Source organism: Lipotes vexillifer, unplaced genomic scaffold (assembly GCF_000442215.2).
Source record: "Lipotes vexillifer unplaced genomic scaffold, Lipotes_vexillifer_v1.1 scaffold63, whole genome shotgun sequence".
In the NCBI taxonomy this organism is placed as follows: Eukaryota; Metazoa; Chordata; class Mammalia; order Artiodactyla; family Lipotidae; genus Lipotes; species Lipotes vexillifer.
This window is the reverse complement of record NW_006784492.1, coordinates 2694924-2718764: the sequence shown is the minus strand read 5'-3', so window position 1 is coordinate 2718764 and position 23841 is coordinate 2694924. Positions and strand designations below refer to the sequence as shown.

The following is a 23841-nucleotide window of genomic DNA, read 5'->3' as shown; positions in this document are numbered from 1 at the left end:
CTTTCTCTAGTTGCGGTGAGTGGGGGCTACTCTTCTTTGCATTGCACGGGCTTCTCATTGTGGTGGTTTCTCTTGTTGCGGAGCACTGGCTCCAGGCGCGCAGGCTTCAGTAGTTGTGGCACATGGGCTTAGTTGCTTTGCAGCATGTGGGATCTTCCTGGGCCAGGGCTCGAACCCTGGTCCCCTGCATTGGCAGGTGGATTCTTAACCACTGCGCCACCAGGGAAGCCCCTGTCTCTGGAAGTTTTTAAGGACCATTATTTCCAGGCTTTGAATTTTCATTATGGTGTGCCATAGTGTGGGTCTTTTTTCCCCTTTGTTAATTTGCATGCACTTGTTTGTCCCTTGTGGCTTCAGAGACTTGTTTCCTTCAGCAAAAAGAAAATGTTATTTTAAAATATAATTTCTACACCTTTCCTTTTTTTTTTCAGTTTTCACATTATTAACACTTGTTTGACCTTTTGGAGTAAGCTAATGATTTTCTTATTTTTTTCTAATGTATATTTTGTCCCCTTGTCTTGCTTTTACTTTCTATATTTGAACCTTCCTTTTTCTTTTTCTTTTTTTTTTTTTTTTTTTTTTTTTTTTTTTAAATTTTGGCTGCACAGTGTGGCTTGCAGTATCCAGTTCCCTGAGCAGGGATTGAACCCAGGTCACTGCAGTGAAAGTGCCGAATCCTAACCACTAAGCCACCAGAGAACTCCCTGTATTTATTTATTTTTTAACTGTGTTTTAGTGGGCTTTAGGTGAATATGGAAATAACGTGATCATTTTGTTGTATTTAACAGAATCAAAAATTTAGCACCAAATTTAAAATTGTTTGCATTTCTTGCTAAACTTAAATTTTTCTCTTTTGTTTTGACAGAGATGTTATGAACATAAGCAGTACAGAAATGGATTGAAATTCTGTAAACAAATCCTCTCTAACCCCAAATTTGCTGAGCATGGAGGTAAGTGTAAATACTGTACACTTGCTTGTAAGCATAAGTAGGTAAGGCTTTGCTTACTTATCTGGTTTCACTTATTTGGGTTCTGTTAATCCCAGCTGCCTAGACTGTTTTCCAGAGAGAATGGACCTTCTTATCCTTGACTCCTGTGAGATGTTTAATACTGATACTTTGAATTTATTGTCAAGAAAATGATAACACAATCTACTTGAGTCCTGATTTATTCCTGTTTTGAATATTAGCACCATAGGAAAGGCAAAAGAACCTAGTAAGACAAATAGGCTAATTTAAGTTTAATAAATAAGTTTATTTAAAATGTTACAAGAAAATTTTGCTTGAGAACTTTGGTTGAACTAGAGAAATTTTATTTCTTACAATAAACATTCAGAAAGTATCCATTTGCGTCTTTGCTCATGAACCAGCACCTTCTTATTTAGCATTGTACCTTAATTAGTTTTTCAAGACAGTCATGGTTAAGACATGATTTTGAAAGTTTACATAGCTTTTGCCTATGTGAGGGTAGAAAATTGGGCAGTGAGATGTTTGTAGGATAAACTTGTAAAGAAGCAAAGGAAAAGTAAGCTTTCACAGGTCTGATTTGTAGTTAGGAAACATGGCTCTTTGTTAATTAATTTGATAATGTTCTCTTAGTATTGAAGAGGGAGAGAGCAATAGTTCCCTGTTAGCTATCTTTACTCTCGTGTACTTTCACTATAGTAATAAAATTGTTTAAAGATGGAAAGCAATGGGAATAAAGTATCTAAAATTTTCTCTGTCCATTTCCTTGTTAAAAAATAGTTTTGCTAGCCAGTTGGATATTAGGTTGTTTTATATTCATTCCAAAAGTATGCATAATGGTAATGTAACTTTTAGTCGTATAGTCACCATAGAGTTTCAGTACAGCAGAGTACCAACTTTCATTGTGTCTAAAATGCAATTTCCCTTTATACTTTAACATATCTGAAATCAGGTTGCATATGAAGTGTCATAATTTAATTGAAAATACTTTTTAACAGTACATAAGTTATGATTTGTTCTAAACTTACTGGGTTTTCATTAATTAAGACACTTGAAGTTGTTTCTTGCAACAATAGATTTTTACCTGTTTAACAACGAAGTGTTACTTTCTACAGTACCTTGCTAATTTGGCTACTTGCCAAATATATTTTGTTTGTTTGCTTTCTTTTCCTTTAAATTTATGCATGATTTATGATTTTTTTTTTTTTTTTTTTTTTTTTTTTGCGGTACGCGGGCCTGTCACTGTTGTGGCCTCTCCCGTTGCGGAGCACAGGCTCCTGATGGGCAGGCTCGTTGGCCATGGCTCACGGGCCCAGCCGTTCCGCGGCCTGTGGGATCTTCCCGAACCGAGGCACAAACCCGTGTCCCCTGCATCGGCAGGCGGACTCTCAACCACTGCGCCACCAGGGAAGCCCTATGATGATTTTGTACACATTTTTTTCCTTCTTTTTTTTTGCTTCCATTTCTTTTTTTTCTTATTCTTATTTTTTTTGTGTGGTACGCGGGCCTCTCACTGTTGTGGCCTCTCCTATTGTGGAGCACAGGCTCCGGACGCGCAGGCTCAGCAGCCATAGGTCACGCGCCCAGCCGCTCCGCGGCATGCAGGATCTTCCTGGACCAGGGCACGAACCCGTGTGCCCTGCATCGGCAGGTGGACTCTCAACCACTGCGCCACCAGAGAAGCCCGCTTCCATTTCTTTGTCTATGTTTTACTATAAATGTTGACTTTTCCTCAGGATAATATGTTTAATCCTTATCTTTTATTCCTAATTAATTTTTCTATAAATTTTAAATTGTAGTCCTAAAATACAAATTAATCATAATGAATATTTTATATTCATTTGTGTTTCATAGAATATACATGGTCAAATTAGAAATATTGTTTTTTCCTTTCTGAAAATTAATATTTTCCTCAGCTCTTTTTTAATCTGGATTGTGAATGACAGGTGTCTGACATCTTCTTTTACTTGTATATTTAATAGTAATCCCAAATAATCGTTTTAAAATAAATTTATGAAAACCAGAAATGTAATTTATGTGTATATTTAAATAGTTGAACAGTGAATTTAACCTTTATGTAACTTGGGTTCACAGAGATAGTCTGTTTCAAGATAAAGTTTTTCATACTTTAAAGGAGTAATTTAATAAGGTCATGGAATTCCCCTGAACAGTAGGAAAATCATTTTATCTTGTTAGCATATGGATTACCAGATATTCATGCATTTTTGTATCTTTTTATCTAAAAAAAAAAAAATCTAGGGAGGTATAGAAATGTGTAGTTACTTCATTTGTCAATTTAACAAATATTTTAATTCTGTAAAAACCTGGACATTTTCCCCAGAATCTCCTTGAAGTTTTAAATATTAAGGCTAATGTAACATTTGTTTTTGAGATTATGGTTACCGTTTTTGTTGTTGTTAGTTATCTTTAAATTCTTTTTCTTTTGTTCTTCTGTTCTTTTTCTTTTTTTTTTTTAATAGAAACCCTGGCTATGAAAGGATTAACATTGAACTGTTTGGGAAAAAAGGAAGAAGCTTATGAATTGGTTCGTAGAGGTTTGAGAAATGACTTGAAGAGTCATGTGTGTATCTTTTTTGTATATTTAAAGGTTGGATTGTGGTGTCTTGAGCTAAGGCAGCAATTTGGGAGTCAGAAGTTTTAGATCTCTCTTACTGTGTAACTCCAGAGGAGATGGTTCTTTCTTCAATTGAATAATAGCAACTGCCTTCATACAGGAAACATTTTTATATACCTACCATGTTCTACCATTGTATCTAGTCACAGATAAATGGGACTTGCCTTTTAAAATATTTATGAAAGCTCTCCCCACACTTTAAAAAAGAGGTACCCTGCAGATTTCGTCATAGCATGAATTTAGAGAAGGATATACGATAAGGAGTATTAGAGGGCAGTGTAGTGTATACTGATTGAGAGCCCAGGGTTTGGAGTGTGCTTCACTTTGGGTTGAGTCTCAGCTCAGCGTCTTTCTAACTGTGAGCTTAGGGCTTAGTTTCCGTATGTGTTAAATGAGAATACTCATACCCACTTCACTGTGGTGATGTTGAAGATTTAATAATGCTTAACATAGTCCCTGATAATGCTGTACTATATGAGGTGAATTTTATTTTATTTTATTTTATTTTATTAAGGGAAGTGTGAGATTAGGATCAAGTACAAATGTCTGAGGGAAGATAGAGAAAAAATCGTGGGTTACTGTTTTTTAAATAGTTTTTGACAAATATTTCTTTACCCATTTTGTTGGCTAACACAATGAAGTGCTGAAACACTTAGCAAATTTTCAAGTGTTAGTCTGGAATAATACAGACTAAGAAAAGATACGGATTTTGCTGTCAAAGATCTTAGAGTCCAGTGAAGGAAGATACTTGGTAGAAGCTCAACACTTCTGAGTATTACATAAAATGTTATAATTTGTTCAACAATTATCACTAATCCAGTAAAGCAGAAGCGAGTGAGTTGAGAGTAACCAGAAACTGAAAAGGTAAGCAAAGGATTAATTAATAAGATCTTGTAGATATCTTTTCATCATTTTAATGTTGATGTGGTGTTCTGTATGTACTTGCCATGCTTTATTTAACTGGGTTCCTCTTGATGAACATGAATTTCTTTAAATTTTTAGCAGTGTTAACCTCCTTGAGGATAGATTTTTAGAAGAAGATTCAAGGCAGTTAAAAGGTGTTGCAGTGCTCAAGAGAGTTGATCAAGTCCTGAAATGGGGGTGCGGGGAATAGGAAGGTAGGTAATGGGTGCCAGATTATGAAGGGTAGTGTATCTCAGGCTTTTCAAAACCGTGTTCCAACCAACTGGGAAGATTTGTTAACCTTTACTTTGTCATTTACATTATGAAAATGAAGATTTTTTTCAAATAAAATTTATAACATTATGTACGTATTTTCAGTTATACATGTCACCCTAGAAATTCTGTATTTATGGACTCTGCTAAGGAGTGTAGATGTTAGACTGAAAAGTTGGAATCTGATCTGAGAGAGAAACATTTCTCATTTCTGGAAAGGGAAGTGGACTTTTTTCTTTTGATTGTGTGTGTTTTAAATGGTTACTCTGGCAGGTGAGAGTAAAAGCAGAGAGACTGAAGGCAGGAGGATGGGTGACCTGCAGTAATCAAGATCTAAAGTGAAAAGACCTGTTTTAGGGGAATGGGATTATTTACATATTTTCCCCCTTTGTAGCACAGTTTTACAACTTACTGTAATTTTGCTTACTTATCTGTATCCCTTACTAGATTTGAAGTTCTTTGAATAGGAGACTGTACATTTTGGCCACCTGCACCCTAAATTTAAGTGGTTGATTTTTAGGAACTTTATACTGCACTACGGGTCTGTCCCAAGCACCTTGTTAGCTAAGGAAAAGAAAATACACTTGATTTAAAACAATTACGTGTCATGGATACACATTCCCTCTTTTTCCTTTTAAAAGTAAAGATAATTCTTAATATTTATTGAGCATTTGTTTTTGTGCAAGCCAGTGAACACTTTATATGTTCTTCCATTTTGTCACCAAACTGCTGTGCTTTGCTGTATAGACTTTCTGTTTATTTATATTTTATAATTGAGGAAACATAAGATTAAATTAACTTGTTTAAGGTCACAGAGCTAATAAGCCAGGCTAGACCTGTTTTCTCTGGCTCGAAGAGCTGTGCTTTTTTTCCCCACTGTATCAAACTACCTTCTGTCTTTATATTCTCTCTGTTTTTTAAGCTTGTAATTTTATAAATAGATGTAGTTTTCTGAGTTTCATAGAGAATATTATTGGAACTTTATTTCTTGACCTGGAGGTTGTATCCTTAACTAAATCCTTTAGGTTGGCATGTTTATGGCCTTCTCCAGAGGTCAGACAAGAAATATGATGAAGCCATTAAGTGTTACAGAAATGCGCTAAAATGGGATAAAGACAATCTTCAAATCTTAAGGGACCTTTCTCTACTACAGATTCAAATGCGAGATCTTGAGGGTTACAGGGTAAGTAGAGAATTTTTTTATTCTAAGGAAGAAATATTGTTTAAATATTTAAAACTCTTTTTGAGTACTTTCTGATAATAAGTTTTCCATTAAAAAAAAAAATTTAATTGAATCTTGCTCTCTTCTCCCAGTAGTGATTGTGTTTATGACTGGACTAATCAGATTTCAAAATTATTTTACTGTGAGGCAGAGTTGGATTACTGTATAAGATTGAGTTAATCAATTCAGTGAAAAATTAACATTTATATATATATTTTTTGTTTGTTTGTTTGTTTGTGTTTATTCTTTTTACCTCCATAGAGACTAATATTCTGTCTTAGTAGCTACATTGTGTGTGCGGGGGGGCGGGGGCTTCCTTCTAGTTTTATTCAAATATAACTGACATACAGCACCGTATAAGTTTAAGGTGTACAGCATAATGGTTTTGTTTGCATCATGAAATGTTACCACACTGTTTAGTAAGCATTCATCATCTTATATAGATACAAAGTAATAGAAGAAGGAAGAATTATATTCCTGGTGCTGAGAACTATTAGGGTTTACTTTTGTAACAGTTTCCACATGTATCATACAGAAGTGTTAATTATATTAATCATATTGTACATTACACCCCTAGTACTTAATTTATCTTACAATTGGATGTGTGTGCCCTTGACCACCTTCATTTAATACCCCATACTCCCCATCGCACTCCTATTCCCACCTCTGGTAACCACAAATCTGATTTCTTTTTCTCTGAGTTTGATTGGTTGGTTGGAGTTTTTGAAGTTTAATTGCCCTATGATGCTATGTTAGTTCCTGGTGCACAACATAGTGTTCTATATTTTTCTGCATTACAAAATGATCACCACTGTAGCTATATTTTAACACTTAAATCAGTCTATTAAATCAGATTTATTTAGTCCCTCTTTTATTTTTATTTTTCCATGTAGTACCTTTTGAGTTGTCTTCTATAGATCTTACCTCAGTAGTTGGGCACTGTATTAAAAAAAAGTGGTTTTTTTCCTTTGTACTATCTTTTTTGTTTTTTTTTAAATTTTATTTTATTTATTTTTTTATACAGCAGGTTCTTATTAGTAATCAATTTTCTACACATCAGTGTCTACATGTCAATCCCAATCGCCCAATTCAGCATACCACCATCCCCACCCCACCCCCGTGGCTTTCCCCCGTTGGTGTCCATACATTTGTTCTCTACATCTGTGTCTCAACCTCTGCCCTGCAAACCGGTTCATCTGTACCATTTTTCTAGGTGCCACATACATGCGTTAATATATGATATTTGTTTTTCTCTTTCTGACTTACTTCACTCTGTATGACAGTCTCTAGGTCCATCCACGTCTCAACAAATGACTCAATTTCGTTCCTCTTTATGGCTGAGTAATATTCCATTGTATATACGTACCACAACTTGTTTATCCATTCGTCTGTCGATGGGCATTTAGGTTGCTTCCACAACCTGGCTATTGTAAATAGTGCTGCAGTGAATATTGGGGTGCATGTGTCTTTTTGAATTATGGTTTTTCTCTGGGTATATGCCCAGTAGTGGGATTGCTGGATCATATGGTAATTCTATTTTTAGTTTTTTAAGGAACCTCCATACTGTTCTCCATAGTGGCTGTATCAGTTTACATTCCCCTGAACAGTGCAAGAGGGTTCCCTTTTCTGCACACCCTCTCCAGCATTTGTTGTCTGTAGATTTTCTGATGATGCCCATTCTAATTGGTGTGAGGCGTTACCTCATTGTAGTTTTGATTTGCATTTCTCTAATAATTAGTGATGTTGAGCAGCTTTTCATGTGCTTCTTGGCCATCTGTATGTCTTTGGAGAAATGGCTATTTAGGTCTTCTGCCCATTTTTGGATTGGGTTGTTTGTTTCTTTAATATTGAGCTGCATGAGCTGTTTATATATTTTGGAGATTAATCCTTTGTCCGTTGATTCGTTTGCAGATACTTTCTCCCATTCTGAGGGTTGTCTTTCGTCTTGTTTATGGTTTCCTTTGCTGTGCAAAAGCTTTTAAGTTTCATTAGGTCCCATTTCTTTATTTTTATTTCCATTACGTTTTCCCAGCACCACTTATTGAAGAGGCTGTCCTTTCTCCACTGTATATTCCTGCCACCTTTATCAAAGATAAGGTGACCATATGTGCATGGGTTTATCTCTGGGCTTTCTATCCTATTCCATTGATCTATCTTTCTGTTTTTGTGCCAGTACCATACTGTCTTGATTACTGTAGCTTTGTAGTATAGTCTGAAGTCAGGCAGCCTGATCTCCAGCTCCGTTTTTTCCCCTCAAGACTGCTTTGGCTATTCGGGGTCTTTTGTGTCTCCATATAAACTTTTAAGATTTTTTGTTCTAGTTCCATAAAAAAAAGCCATTGGTAATTTGATAGGGATTGCATTGAATCTGTAGATTGCTTTGGGTAGTATAGTCATTTCACAATATTGATTCTTCCAATCCAAGAACATGGTATATCTCTCCATCTGTTGGTATCATCTTTAATTTCTCTCATCAGTGTCTTACAGTTTTCTGCATACAGGTCTTTTGTCTCCTGTATGTAGGTAGGTTTAAACCTAGGTATTTTATTCTTTTTGTTGCAGTGGTAAATGGGAGTGTTTCCTTAATTTCTCTTTCAGATTTATCATCATTAGTGTATAGGAATGCAAGAGATTTCTGTGCATTAATTTTGTATCCTGCAACTTTACCAAATTCATTGATTAGTAGTTTTCTGGTGGCATCTTTAGGATTCTCTATGTATAGTATCATGTCATCTGCAAACAGTGACAGCTTTACTTCTTCTTTTCCAATTTGTATTCCTTTTATTTCTTTTTCTTCTCTGATTGCCATGGCTAGGACTTCCAAAACTGTGTTCAATAAGAGTGGTGAGAGCAGACATCCTTGTCTTGTTCCTGATCTTAGAGGAAATGCTTTCAGTTTTTCACCATTGAGAATGATGTTTGCTGTGGGTTTGTCATATATGGCCTTTATTATGTTGAGGTAGGTTCCCTCTATGCCCACTTTCTGGAGAGTTTTTATCATAAATGGGTGTTGAAACTTGTCAGAAGCTTTTTCTGCATCTATTGAGATGATCATATGGTTTTTATTCTTCAATTTTTTAATATGGTGTATCACATTGATTGCTTTGCATATATTGAAGAATCCTTGCATCCCTGGGATAAATCTCACTTGATCATGGTGTATGGTCCCTTTAATGTGTTGGGTTCTGTTTGCTAATATTTTGTTGAGGAGTTTTGCATCTATATTCATCAGTGATATCAGTCTGTAATTCTCTTTTTTTGTAGTATCTTTGTCTGGTTTTGGTATCAGGGTGATGGTGGCCTCATAGAATGAGTTTGGGAGTGTTCCTTCCTCTGCAATTTTTTGGAAGAGTTTGAGAAGGATGGGTATTAGCTCTTCTCTAAATGTTTGATAGAATTCACCTGTGAAGCCATCTGGTCCTGGACTTTTGTTAGTCGGAAGATTTTTTTTTTTTTTTTGCAGTACGCGGACCTCTCACTGTTTTGGCCTCTCCTGTTGCGGAGCACAGGCTCCAGACGCGCAGGCTCAGCAGCCATAGGTCACGCGCCCAGCTGCTCCACGGCATGTGGTATCTTCCTGGACTGGGGCACGAGCCTGTGTCCCCTGCATCGGCAGGCGGGCTCTCAACCACTGCGCCACCAGGGAAGTCCTGTCGGAAGATTTTTAATCACAGTTTCAATTTCATTACTTGTGATTGGTCTGTTCATATTTTCTGTTTCTTCGTGGTTCAGTCTTGGAAGGATATACCTTTCTAAGAATTTGTCCATTTCTTCCAGATTGTCCATTTTATTGGCATAGAGTTGGTTGTAGTAGTCTCTTAGGATGCTTTGTATTTCTGAGGTGTCTGTTGTAATGTCTCCTTTTTCATTTCTGATTTTATTGATTTGAGTCCTCTCTCTCTTTTTCTTGATGAGTCTGGCTAATGGTTTATCAATTTTGTTTATCTTCTCAAAGAACCAGCTTTTAGTTTTATTGATCTTTGCTATTGTTTTCTTTGTTTCTATTTCATTTATTTCTGCTCTGATCTTTATCATTTCTTTCCTTCTGCTAACTTTGGGTTTTGTTTGTTCTTCTTTCTCTAGTTCCTTTAGGTGTAAGGTTAGATTGTTTATTTGAGATTTTTCATGTTTCTTGAGGTAGTCTTGTATTGCTATAAACTTCCCTCTTAGAACTGCTTTTGCTGCATCCCATAGGTTTTGGGGTTTTTTTAACATCTTTATTGGAGTGTAATTGCTTTTCAGTGGTGTGTTAGCTTCTGCTGTATGACAAAGTGAATCAGCTATACATATACATATATCCCCATATCTCCTCCCTTTGGAGTCTCCCTCCCACCCTCCCTATCCCACCCCTCTAGGTGGTCACAAAGCACCGAGCTGATCTCCCTGTGCCATGCGGCTGCTTCCCACTAGCTATCTATTTTACATTTGGTAGTGTATATATGTCCATGCCACTCTCTCACTTCTTCCCAGCTTACCCTTCCCCCTCCCCATGTCCTCTTTTCTTAGAGTAAGTAGATTAAAGGGTACCAGGTCTTAACCTTTTACAAAATTACAAGATTATCTTGGAAGTTTCATTGTGCTTCTTAAGAAATACGTTTTTGCTTCTGTAAAGCTACACAATATGGATGTTTGAAACTGTATTCTGTTATGATTTCCATCCTTGTGTTACAGATTGCTCGGTGTTTTGGGGTAAATGAACATCATCTTTCTAAGAAGGCTTTACTTTCATTGTAAAACTAAGAAGTGTTTTTTTCCCCTCTTAAAGGAAACGAGATACCAATTACTCCAGCTTCGACCTGCACAGAGAGCATCGTGGATTGGTTATGCTATTGCTTACCATTTATTAGAAGATTATGAAATGGCAGCAAAGATTTTAGAAGAATTTAGGAAAACGCAACAGGTAACAACCAGAAGTCATACCTAGTAAACTAGGTCTTATTCTTAATATAGCTAAAAGAAGTGTATAGAGCCTTACTAACTTTTTTTTTGAAATAGTTTCAAACTTACAGAAAAGTTGCAAGAAGAGTAAAAAGAACTCCGTATAGAAGTTCACTCACATTAACTAATTGTTAACATTTGATACATTTACTTACAGTCTCTATATTTACTTAGCTATTTAATTTTTTTCCTGAAACATGTGAGAGTAATTGTAGATACCATGCTCTTTACTCCTAAGTGCTTCAGTGTGTTATTTCCTAAGAACAACTTTATAGTTGTCAAATGTATACATACTGCTGTATAGATTATCAAAAACTTAGGAAATTTAACATTGATAGACTGTTATTGTCTAATCCACAGTGCATATTCAGAATTTACTAATCGACCTGTTTATATCCTTTCTAGGACTTTTTTTTTCCATTTCAGGATCCAGTTTAGAATCATAACTTACATTTAGTTGTCATTTCTCTTCATTCTCTTTTAATCTGGAAGTTTCAAAGGCTTCCTCTGTATTTCATGACATTGGTAGTTTTGAAGAGTCATGGCAGTGCTTTTGTAGAACGTCCATCAATTTGGATTTATTTGGTGTTTCCTCATTATTAGATATTGTTATGCATTTTTGGCAGGAAACTACAGAAGTGATTTCAAGCCCTTCTTAGTTCACCACATTGAGTCACATGGTGTCTGTTCCGTTTGATTACTTGGTTAAGGTGGTGTCTGCCAGGTTTCTTCACTATAAACTTGTTATTTTTTTCTCTTTGTATTTAATAAACAATTTGAGACTTTATGAGTAGTCTTTTCCTCATCAAACTTTCACCACTAGTTTTAGCATTCATTGATTATGATTCTTGCCTGAATCAACTGTTCCTATGATAGTTTCAAAATGGTGATTTTTCTGTCTTATTCCTTCTAGATTTATTTGACATTCTATTCTTAAGTAAGAGCTTTCCTTTCTCCCCTATTTATTTATTATATGTAAGGACTTAATGGATTATTTTATTCAGTGGGTTATAAGTTAATATTGACATTATTTACTTAGTTGCTCCCTAGAAAGATATTTAGGAATTTTAAAAAATAAGTTTTGTTCATCATATATTATCCTTTGACTTCTTATATGTATTTGAGTGTGTGAACAATTTTCTAATATGAAAACAAAATTCTTACTGTTAGTATTCCTTATATCCATATATAGACATCCCCTGATAAAGTGGATTATGAATATAGTGAACTCCTTTTATATCAGAATCAAGTTCTTCGGGAAGCAGGTCTCTATAGAGAAGCTCTGGAACATCTTTGTACCTACGAAAAGCAGATTTGTGATAAACTTGCTGTAGAAGAAACCAAAGGTATTTTTTTTTAAAGAGTGTAATTTATTCTGGTATTTAATTATGACAAAGAGCAAAACTGAAAAATCTAGTTGCTGCTGAGAGTTGCATATAACACAACTTCTTGATCTGATGTCAAAATCTATTTCTTACTCATGCACTTTGAATAATTTGCAATGTGGGAAAATACACATTCAAACAATGGATATTGTTATAGGGAAAAAACTGTGAGCAATAAATCATTGAATGAAGTGACTCAGCACAGTGTTTTCTCTTTAAGTGTCTTTGATCTGAAAATACTGTAGAGTTTGATTAAGACACTGGAGGCAAAATTGCTCAATTTTATGAGACGGAGGATTTTCTTAGAAACTGCTTATTGGCAAAACTGGATGTGTACAACACATTTCTTTATTGTCAGTAATATATATTGATAAATCAGTCTTTACTAAAGTGCTTATGGGACATTCCTAGGGTTCTTTATGGTTTATCTGAATGTTTCTCTGAACATAGAACATGAATTGAAACCAGAGATTCGGGTTTATATGTGTGGATTAGGGTAGGAGGATGGGTAGATCCTTAAATAAAGATCTCCAGTTCTGCCGTTTATTAGAGGGTTGAGAAGGAGTCTTTGTAGTTTTAGAAGTTGAGGAACTGATTATGGAAAGTGAAAGAAAAATAAGAAGTAATTGAGAATATGAGTACTTCCTAAGAATTGCCATCTGAAATATTCCTTTACCTTTGTGAGACCAGGCGACTGAAGTTTGTTGGTTTCCGATTACTTTGGCTTCCCTTGAAGTTGAACACTAGAAAGTGTGGTATCTGTGTGCAGAGTGGGTATAGCCACCATTTGCTTGATGAACTTTTCAGCAGAGGATAATGCTGCTGGCAAGAAAAGAATGGAAGTCTAAGGCGTCTGGAGCTCATCTGTGAGCTGTAGACCCAAGGCAGCCCTCTCGCTCTTGAGTTGATCATCCCTTAGCAGTCTGTTAGTTATAAAGGAGGAGCTTTCTGACTTACTGGAAAGATCACGAGGTTGAAAAAACTAGTTTGAGTTCCTTCATTGGCTACTAACCAGCTAAATGATGAGGGGCAAGACTTGAGCCTCAGTTTCTTTACGGAAATATGTGACATTGTTCAACATACTCTTAAGTACATTGTTTTGTTTTATTATTTTTATAACTTTATTAGTGAGGAAGAATGACAGCTCAAGCTGAGGACTCAGAATTGACCCATGGATTTAGCAATTTGGAAGTTACTGATGACCTTAACAAAAACACGTTCTGAACGTTTGGAAGGAGGGTAGTAAAAGCCCAAACAAATCAAGTAGATTTAAATGAGGTTTAAGTAGAGGAATTGAAGATGGCACATATGCATAAACGATACATGCAAGTAGTTTTGCTGTATAGGAAACACCTGTAGGGTAGTGGTGGATGGAATGGGTTATAGGATCAAAAGAATATCTACAGCATTTGCTTATGCTCACTGGATAATGAGATAGAATATGCAGTGCAGTAGAGGGTATGTGATCTAGTGGATAAGTTGAAAGGTTGGGCTTAGATAGCAGAATGAATAGTTCATCCCCAGTAATGAGAGATGGTAGAGTGTATGGGCAAGTAGGCGTGTCGATGTAGTGGGTATTTGGGAGTTCTCTTCCAGTTGCTTCCATTTTCTCAGTGAAATAGGAAACAGAGCCATCAGTTCGTTGATGTTTCCAGTGAATCAGGTATTGGGGACAGGGTATATAAAGAGAATAGAAGGGAACTAAGAGTAGAATCATCAATCGTCGGATATTCCAGTAATAAAAGGCATTGATGTTAGTGGTGGGTAGTCAGGATAATTTAGGAATTTCCTGGCGTGGGTGAGTGGGCATAGTTAGGCAGAAAGTTTCATTGTTAATTCTTATACCATCAGTTTCTTCTACAAGGGAAAGGTGGGTAAAGATTAAGGGAAGGAAATGTGGATGGGTGTAGCGTAGGGGAGAAAAGTTGCAGAATGTTATTTATATTTTTAGTGAAGTAGGCTTTTGGTTAGTGTAGAGCTGACCGTTAACTCTGGCGCTGTTGACATTTTGGGACCAAGGTGCCGGAGGTGGAAGTCTCCTGTAGCGTAATGTTTAGCAGCACTGGTAGCTTCTACCTATCAGATACCATAGCACCTGCTCCCCTTACTGTGACACCAAAAATGTCTCCAGATATTGCTGAATGTCTCATGGATGGCAGAAATGCACCTGGTTGAGAACCACTGAGGGTATAAACATTAAGAATATATGGGCTCATTTAGCCAAATTGCTTGGGTTCAAATCCTGACTCTTAACAGTTAACTATCTGAAAGACCCTTGACAAGTTTACTTATGTTCTCTGCTTTAAAATGACACAAATAATAGTAACCTATCTCATAGAGCTTTGAGAATTGAATTAAGTAATGCAAGTGAAACATATAAAAGTCACTTTCACTCTCAGTAAGTGTTCGTTTTTATTATCTGATAATAGAAAGGGTGCAAGGGTGAAGTCCTGGTTTGAAAATAATACCTTTGGTGAATGGGAGCCCATTAAGGTAGGGAAAAGGATTCCCGAGCAGTGTTTGAGGCTTGTGTGAGTTTGGAGCTCTTATATTTCTAGTGAAACCAGTGCCTCAGTCCATTCATCTGCTGACTTCTTTTATGCGAAGGTGTACAGCAAGCAAGCAGTCGGGGTGAGCCAGGCCTTAAAATTGGTAAATGAGGGAGCCTAGGTTTTGAGATTAGTTTTCATATTTGGGGCTGCTAATGTCATTCAGGGATGAGATTGGTCATGCAACCCAGAGAAGACAAGCAGTGAGCCTACAGGTTGCTGAAAGGCGTGAAGAAAAGGGAACGGTTTTCCTCTAGGGTTGGAGGGTTGGATTAGTGAGACAAGAAGAAGAAAGTCAAGAAAAGCAAGATGCATATTTGGTAGTTGGAAGACAGAAAAAACAGTATTGGGAAGAGAGACAATGTGGCCATGCTTATGGGCTGCTAGAGCACAATCGTTTCCTGGTTGATTAGGGCATCATAAGGTTAGGGTATTGGATTGGGGCATTAATTTGGATTTTGAAATTGTCCATACGTTGTCAGGAATACTTGATTAGTAGATGATGGCTTGGTGACTGTGTTCAGTGACCTTGAGAGAGTAGCCTGGAGTTAGAAAAATACCTGAATAAGTTGAGGATGTGAAGAGGTTGGCATTTCTACACATGAGCTTTCAAAAAGGAGGGACAATAAAGTAACATGGTAAATAGTCTTGTTGAAGGGAATTGAGAACTCAGGAGGATACCAAATCTACCCACTTCCCGATATTGAAGAGGTTTTAAGAGAAAGTTTGAGGAAAACTTAAAGTTACAATCAGAAGATACTTAATTTAATTTGTTTTTTATCAGGGGAACTTCTGTTGCAATTATGTCGTTTGGAAGATGCAGCTGATGTTTACAGAGGATTACAAGAGAGAAATCCTGAAAACTGGGCCTATTACAAAGGCTTGGAAAAGGCACTCAAGCCAGGTAGCATTGGTTAAAACTTACTCTCTAAGTTTTAATTGCTTCTTTTGTTAATATATATTGTGTTAACTCAGTGAAAATCGCAACTAGAAGAACTGGTTAAGAATTGGTTCAGGGACTTCCTTGCTGGTCCAGTGGGTAAGACTCTGCACTCCCAATGCAGGGGGCCCGGGTTCAATCCCTGTTCGGGGAACTAGATGCTATGTGCATGCCACAACTAAGAAGTCCGCATGCCACAGCTAAACATGCCTCAACGAAGATCCCGTGTGCCTCAACTAAGACCTGGCACAGCCTAAATAAATAAATAGCTATTTTAAAAAGAGAAAGGTTAACAGGAGAAAAACTAATTAAAAAAAAAGAATTGGTTCAAAATCTGAATATAGAAGTACATTTGTGAACTTCCATTTAACATGGTAGACTAAGCGTTTTCTGAAACCTCTCTTCTACTACAAAGTCAAAGAAAGAGTTGTGAAAATAATTTTAGAAACAAGTTTGAAAAATTTACAAATGCATAGCAGCATCAGAAACATGAAAGGGAACTGTAGAAATGGAGATGTCTCCCCAGAGGAAAGACTTCTGTGATAACCTGTGGCTATAGCAGAGTGGCCTGCCAGGGGCCAGTGAACGCCGCCAAGCTGAAAGGGGAGCAGTGTTTCCTGTGTGGGAGGAAGGACTCAAATCAACTTGGTCCAGGGACACTCCTCCCCAACCATTCTCTCCCACGAATAGGACCTGCTTGTGCGGACAAACCCAGAAGCATGTCATCTACAAAAAGGCAGAGTCTTTAGCCAGGATGATCTAATTTGAAGCGAAGTTTCCCACAAGACTGATAGTGAACTATTCCTGGTACATTGATAAATGTGAGAGAAACCTTGTACAAAGAATGTCATCCTCTGTAGTAACACCGGCATTGGAAAGGTAATCATCAGTGCCAGCCAAAGGGAGAGTAGAGATGATAGAGAAGCCTAAGATGAAGAGAGGCAATGAAATATGCACAGTTAAGAGAAAGTGCCTGTTAGGAATCTGGGAAATGAAAAACATACTTCTTGATGTGACATGAAAATCTTAATAGATTAAATATAAGGGGCCACAGCTGAGGAAAATTAGTGAAGAGAAAGATTGAACAAGGAAAGTTCTTACCTGAGAGGAAAAGAAAGTATAAAAGAAATACGGAGAAATGGAAGATAGAGGATAAATCCAGAAGCTCCAAGATAAATCAAAGGAGAGGAGTTAGAGGAGAGGCTGAAAAGAGTACTGGGGAAGCCGTAGGTGGAAACATAATAACCGAGCCTTTCTTGGAACTACAGTAGAGCAGGCAGATTTTGAAAGGCCACCTAAAGCAGAGCAGGATAAGGAAAATTATGTATTTTATATGATTATAGATTAAAATATGAAAATATTAGAAGTATCCTAAAATGATTGTTGATATATTTAGGTGGTTAGATTATGAATAATTTTTCCCATGTTCAAATTTTCTGTTTAATATGGTAATTTTTAAATATTTTCACAAATTTGTAATTTTCTAGAAAAATATATGTTTTAATTACATATGAAAAAAAAATTTTGTTTTGGTTTGCAGCTAATATGTTAGGACGACTAAAAATTTATGAGGAGGCCTGGACTAAGTATCCCAGGGGATTGGTGCCAAGAAGACTGCCGTTAAACTTTTTATCTGGTAAGTAAGAATAATTGTGGAGGAATGAAAATGGTGTGATGATATACAGTGTCTTTCCTTGGTTTTAAATATATGAGTATGCATGTTAAGATTTTAATGTATGCATTTTTAGAGTTGTCTGGGTACATGTAAGTCAACAGGATTTTTTTCTTCCAAGGTGAGAAGTTTAAAGAATGTTTGGATAAGTTCCTAAGGATGAACTTCAGCAAGGGTTGTCCACCAGTCTTCAATACTTTGAGGTCTCTATACAAAGATAAAGAAAAGGTAAAGCAAAATACAATGGTTTGGTTTGGTTTTGTGTTTTGACTATCATTTCTTTGCTCAGTATTTGGAATAATTGGTTCTTGACTACCTGTGCACATAGTATACACAGTGTGAATCTGCTAACAGTCTTCCTAGCTTGCAGTTTAAATGCTTCTGTGCCTCTTATTTCCTTTTCATCCTCTGCTCTCTAGCTGAATAAATTACTGCTTATTTGTTCTGTCTTTTGTTTCTGATATGTACTTTTTAATGAGTCGGTACAGGGATGTAAAGTTGGTAAGGTAGTGATTTCTTCAATATTTTCTGTAATTCCTGCTCATGGGGAAAGCCAGAAGTAATCTTTTTTTTTTTTTAACTAAGTTGAAGCTTAGTAATCTTTCTCCTTTTTATTTGGTAGAAAAAAAAATTCTGTCAGAAGAGTTGGTTTGCTGTCCCAGTAAGTCAGCTTACTCTTTCAGCTACGTATTACAATATTCAAAACGCTGGTTAAAGGGTGTTTTAATCTTTTTTTCTTTGGCCGCACTGCATGACATGGGATATCTTGGTTCCCCAACCAGGGATCGAACCCATGCCCCCTGCAGTGGAAGCGTGGATTCTTAACCACTGGACCACCAGGGAAGTCCCAAGGGTGTTTTGTTTTGTTTTGTTTCCAAGGGTGTTTTAATCCTGATTTAGATTATTTTGTTTATAAGTACAGTGGCATCAGACATGTTGGCTGGGTTTAAAAAAAAAAAACACCTTAAAGGTGGGAAAGATTGAATGTGCTAAACATTTAAACCTAAAGCATATAAAGGGCACTTATTCTGACAGTCTTTTGTTGAGAGGTCCAAGATATGGACTTTTTTGATGACTGTTTCACCTTTTTTCCCCCTTGATTAAATCACATTGATAGAATATGGTATTTTACTTCCAGTTTTGGTACAGTGAGAACATGATGCTTGTGAAGCAATCTTGATTGTAGAATCATATATATTACGAGTTTTCCCTTTATGGTTGTCTTTTTAAACCTAAATTGGTAAAAAATGTCTAGTTTGTCTGTGAGTCTTTCCATGGTGTTTGACTTAATAGAAGCAGTTCTTTCTTCTTCTTCTCATTTCTTAAGTTTACATAATATTGAATTAAATTCTGCAATGATGATAATGAATGCAACTAATTCAAACAGGTTTGGGAAAACAAACCTCTTAGTAAGCATGTAGCTCACCTTGTGGGAGAAGAACATGGGTGTAGCAGAATAGCCTATAGCTGTGGCCATTCAGTCCTCACAATTTTCTGAGGTGATGGAGAGAGCTGGTGTTAACCTGTTGAGTCAGTTAAGTTGATGTCATTTAAGAGAGCTTCGTGTAGTGACAAATTCATTATAGATGGATTAAGCAAAGAAGGGAATTAATAAATTAAAAGTATTCACAGATCTCTTACGAAGCCGGGAGTAAGTAGTACAGTCATGACTCAGGAGAGACCAGAACTGGGACAGCCACTCACTCTCCTGGATCTCAGAAACCCACCTACGGTGGCATGCTTCTCTTTTACTGATGCTTTCCCCACGGTGATGAAATTGAGAGTGGATGCTGTCATATGCTTGTGGAATTTCTCTTTTCACACAGTATTTAATTCTTGATTCCTAAAGTGCAAATGTTAACTGTGAGTGTTATTTATGTGAATTGAGGTAAAAATGAACCAAGATAAAAATCATCCCTAACATTACCTCTTTCTGTCCAGCCTTTTCCTGATAGTTCTAGTTCAGCTTGATGCTTTATTTTATAGCAGGGAAAGGAGTTGCTAGTAAGTTTTTTGGAACGTTTTGCCTTAAAACACACCTTCATAAATGTATGGTTTTAAATTTTTATCCATAGATTAAGAGATTTATAAAAGGTGTGTGTGTGTGTGTGTGTGTGTGTGTGTGTGTGTGTGTGTGTGTGTGTGTGTGTGTGTATAAGAGGGAGGGAGAGAGAGAGACAGAGAGAGAGAGAGGGAGAGGGAGAGGTGGAGGGGGGAATCGGGATGTTTATTTAGCCCTCTAGTAGTAAATAACACATTTTGCACAAGCATAGTAACTATATATTTATTTATTTTTATTAAAGTGTGCTTGTGTGTTTGTACTCTAGGTGGCAATCATAGAAGAATTAGTAGTAGGTTATGAAACATCTCTAAAAAGCTGCCGGTTATTTAACCCCAGTGGTAAGTGCTCAAGTTTTATGTTTTAAAAAAATCTTGAAAATCTTAGTATGTTGTGAAATTCTTGATCAGAAGGTCAGTATTGTTCATTATTTAGTCAGTAAGCTTAGTATATTTAAACTTTTTTTCCCTTTAAGATGAAGGTGCATTAATGTACATATTGTGTGAAATGTACATTGGTAAGAAGATAGTAACGGTAGCTTATTGAAGAAAATTTTATGTAAAATTTAAAACACCTGCAAAACTAGATGTAATAGTATGATGACACTCCATTTACCCACCACTCAACTTCAGTAGTTTTTACCTCATGGCCAAACTTATTTCATCTGTATTCTTACCTACTTCCCTTACTCCCATGTTATTCTAAAACAGATCCCAAACATCACATCATTTCATCCATGAATATTTCAGTATTCTAAAGATTATAACCGTAATAGCGTCACCATACTTGAACATTAATACTTTCTTAATATCAAAGAAAAAAGTCCATGCTTACATTTCCAGGTACCTTGGAAATAGCATTTTTTCTCTTTGTTGTTGAAGTTTGTTTGAATGAAGATCCAGCTGAAATCTATACTTTGAGTTTGTTTGATACGTCTCTTAACCCTTTTTTATAAATCTGTAGGTTTTCCCTCTTTCTTCCTGCAATTTATTTATTAAAGAAGTTAGTTTTTTTCCCTTGAGTTTTTCTGTAGTATAGATTTTGCTGAATATACCCATATCGTGTTGCTTAACATGTTATTTCTCTGTCCTCTGGATTTGTTATAAACTGGTAGTTGGATGCAGAGCTGTGCTGTCTAGTATGGTAGCCATTAGCCACATGGGGCTATTAAAGTTTTTTTAATTAAATAAAAAATTTAATTAGTTGCACTAGCCACATTTCAAGCGCTGCTCAATAGCTAATGCAAATCTAATGCCTACCCTATTAGACAGGGCAGATCCAGAACATTTCCATCATTACGGAAACTTCTCATGGAAAGGTCTGACGGCAGGTTTGATGAGATTTGATTTGATTTTTTTTTCCTTTTTGTTTTAAAGACAAAGGGATGAGCAAGATTATTTCAAGATGGTGGTGTGTTCTTTGATTAGGAGGCATGAAGTATTTGTTTCATATGTTAAGAGCTGTTAAGAATTACAAGCTAGTGATATTCTACCATTCATTTTTTATTATCTTAAAAAGAGGCACTATCTGTCATCTGCTTATGCAGTATTTCAGTTTGTATAGAAAAAGCAAGATAAATGCTGCTTTTTCTCCCCTGCCTAGCCTACTTTTTTGTTCTTTACCAGTTTTCAAAATAATGAATTGGTTTAGTAGCGTTCTTCAAAGATAGTCAATACATGTTTTAAAGGTATTATTATGAATTCATGACTTTAAACATATTTGCAGTTTCAAATGGTTCAAACCTTCACATACTAGGATAGTAGTTGATAGCTTCCTTGCAGTTTGGTATGACAAAATATTCTAGCTCACCTTGTATACTGCCCACAGCAGATGTGTAATCAGTTGTTTTTCCCAAGGAGCCCTGTTTCCTACAGTGGGAAAGCCCAGTATGGGACCTGGGGTGCTTATTGCTATTGAGTTGAACACTGTTTCTAGGTCTCAGATGAATTTAAATAGTACTATTTAGAAGGCGTTACCATGGTTTCATTGGTTAATCATCATGATGTTCCTTTGATTATCAGCATTTTCCTACATATTTTACAAATGTGGAAGAGGTTCAATGACATGCCCAAGAATATGCAGCACTTTAGTTGCAGATCTATCAGAACGGGAGTTGGTGAGTTCCACTCCTATTGTTTGTCCACTGAGCCATCGTACTTCTACTAGGATAAAAATAAGCACTCTGTTGCTTTCTTTGAAAGCAAATAACAGTTCTTAGATTTTAGAAATTTGTATTAAAAAATCATTTTTTAATGTGTGGGTTGTATATTTAACTTGCACACTTTCTTGTGAGTATATAAAAAATAAAATTATGAACTAAAATACAGAATAAGTATTTTTACTCATCTCATTTTTTGGGTATAATTTTTATTTAACCTAAATTATGCACTGTTGCATATTCAGAATAATATTAAAATATATTAAGAATCTTATAATCACCAAAATTCAAAATAACCACATCACAAGTATATTTATGTATAGGTTGGTACATTAGCTAGAAACCCAATTGAGCAGTCATGCCTTTCTTCTTTCTTTTTCTTTTTTTACCGTCACATTAATGGAAATTTTCTCTTTATTTATTTTTTTCCCCTCATACATAACATCCTGATCAGTATACCCGTAGTTCTAGTACAACTTGTCGTGTCCTCTCCCCGCAAACCCTCCCCTTCCCCTCCCTCCCCTCAGTTTTCTTTTTAGGTAATTTGTTATAGCTTTGATCTCATTCATCTGCCATGTTAACTATATGAAGTTATTACTATGCAAGGCATTGTGCTAGGAGCTATAATGATACAGAGCAGAAAGCGTGGTCCCTTCCAAAGATTTTATAGGATTAGAGCTAGTTGCATAACTAGATGCATAAATCACATGGTTTGAGCTGCTTCCCTTGTTAATAAAGATAGAGCCACTTTGCGGTGGCTAGTCTGTTACTAATATCTCTAATGACTAAGCTTGCTTTCTTTCCTCCCCCGCCCCCCCCCCATTTTTCAAAGACGATGGGAAGGAAGAACCGCCAACCACATTACTTTGGGTCCAGTACTACTTGGCACAGCACTACGACAGGACTGGGCAGCCGTCTGTTGCTCTGGGGTACATAAATACCGCTATTGAAAGTACACCCACGTTGATAGAACTCTTTCTTGTGAAAGCTAAAATCTATAAGGTAAAAATCTTTTCTCCTTTTTTCTTACGAGGCAGTGAAACACAAATTAAGAAAACACATGCTGTAGAGTCTGAATGCGGTAAGAGAAATGGCGTATTTGATAGCTCGCAAAACATGGAGCAACAAATATAGTACATTTCTCAGTCTGATTATTTTGAGACTTGTCATGGTCATGCTCATTTGCTCACCCATCTATATCTGTTTATGTACAAACACAAGTATACATATGGTCATTCATATATATGGTTGTTCATACATATATCTGGTTATTTTCTTGGTTTTAAGTAGCAAGACTATAGATAATAAATAATTACATTTGCTGCGAAATGTTTGTTTCTATTAACATTTCCGTAAGATCATATATCAGTATCTGGTAATCTTAAAACGAAACCGAAGATGTCTACTATGAACTCTACGTATTACCTCTTTGCCTCTTCAACTCCTGGGTCTTGCTTGAGAAAAATCATCTTAAAGTTGCCGCTTTACTATCTTAATACAAATATAATTTAGTAATAAAAGCTCTTGGGGAAGAGATTGTAAACCAATAATTCATTTACCAAAAAATTATGAAATTAAGTAATTTTTTTTGAAATTAATTAATTAATTTATTTTTGGCTGCGTTGGGTCTTTGTTGCTGTGTGTGGGCTTTCTCTAGTTGGGGCCGAGCGGGGGCTACTCTTCGTTGCGGTGCACAGGCTTCTCATTGCGGTGGTTTCTCTTGCTGTGGAGCACGGGCTCTAGGCGCACGGGCTTCAGTACTTGTGGCACGTGGGCTCAGTAGTTGTGGCTTACGGGCTCTAGAGCGCAGGCTTGGTAGTTGTGGTGCACGGGCTTAGTTGCTCCGCGGCATGTGGGATCTTCCCAGACCAGGGCTTGAACCCGTGTCCCCTGCATTGGCAGGTGGATTCTTAACCACTGCACCACGAGGAAGTCCCCCAAGTAATGTTTTAAAAGCACTTTTTTAAAGCCAAGTAAGGCTCATTAGTTTTGTGACCTTCCCAGATGGACTAGTTAGACGAAGTAGAATGAGGATCACTGTGGAATGTCCACCAGTGGTCCTAATTGTAATGTTTCCATGGTTCTTTTGGAGTAGAAATTTGACCATCCTTTTGCCTTTTATGACCTTTACAGTAAATTTTG

General features: G+C 36.5%; 1 protein-coding gene across 2 annotated transcripts in view; it reads left to right on the top strand.

The window, feature by feature from the left end:
• The window catches only part of NAA15 (N-alpha-acetyltransferase 15, NatA auxiliary subunit), a 77839-nt gene that overhangs the window by 24668 nt on the left and 29330 nt on the right, over positions 1–23841 (top strand). For both annotated transcript variants that reach the window (XM_007456878.1, XM_007456879.1), the window contains exons 2-11: positions 866–950; positions 3446–3550; positions 5802–5959; positions 10764–10898; positions 12129–12282; positions 15655–15774; positions 17351–17446; positions 17604–17710; positions 19810–19882; positions 22532–22701. In XM_007456878.1, the coding sequence (XP_007456940.1) occupies positions 866–950; positions 3446–3550; positions 5802–5959; positions 10764–10898; positions 12129–12282; positions 15655–15774; positions 17351–17446; positions 17604–17710; positions 19810–19882; positions 22532–22701 (1203 nt within the window). The remainder of the gene's footprint in view (positions 1–865; positions 951–3445; positions 3551–5801; positions 5960–10763; positions 10899–12128; positions 12283–15654; positions 15775–17350; positions 17447–17603; positions 17711–19809; positions 19883–22531; positions 22702–23841) is intronic.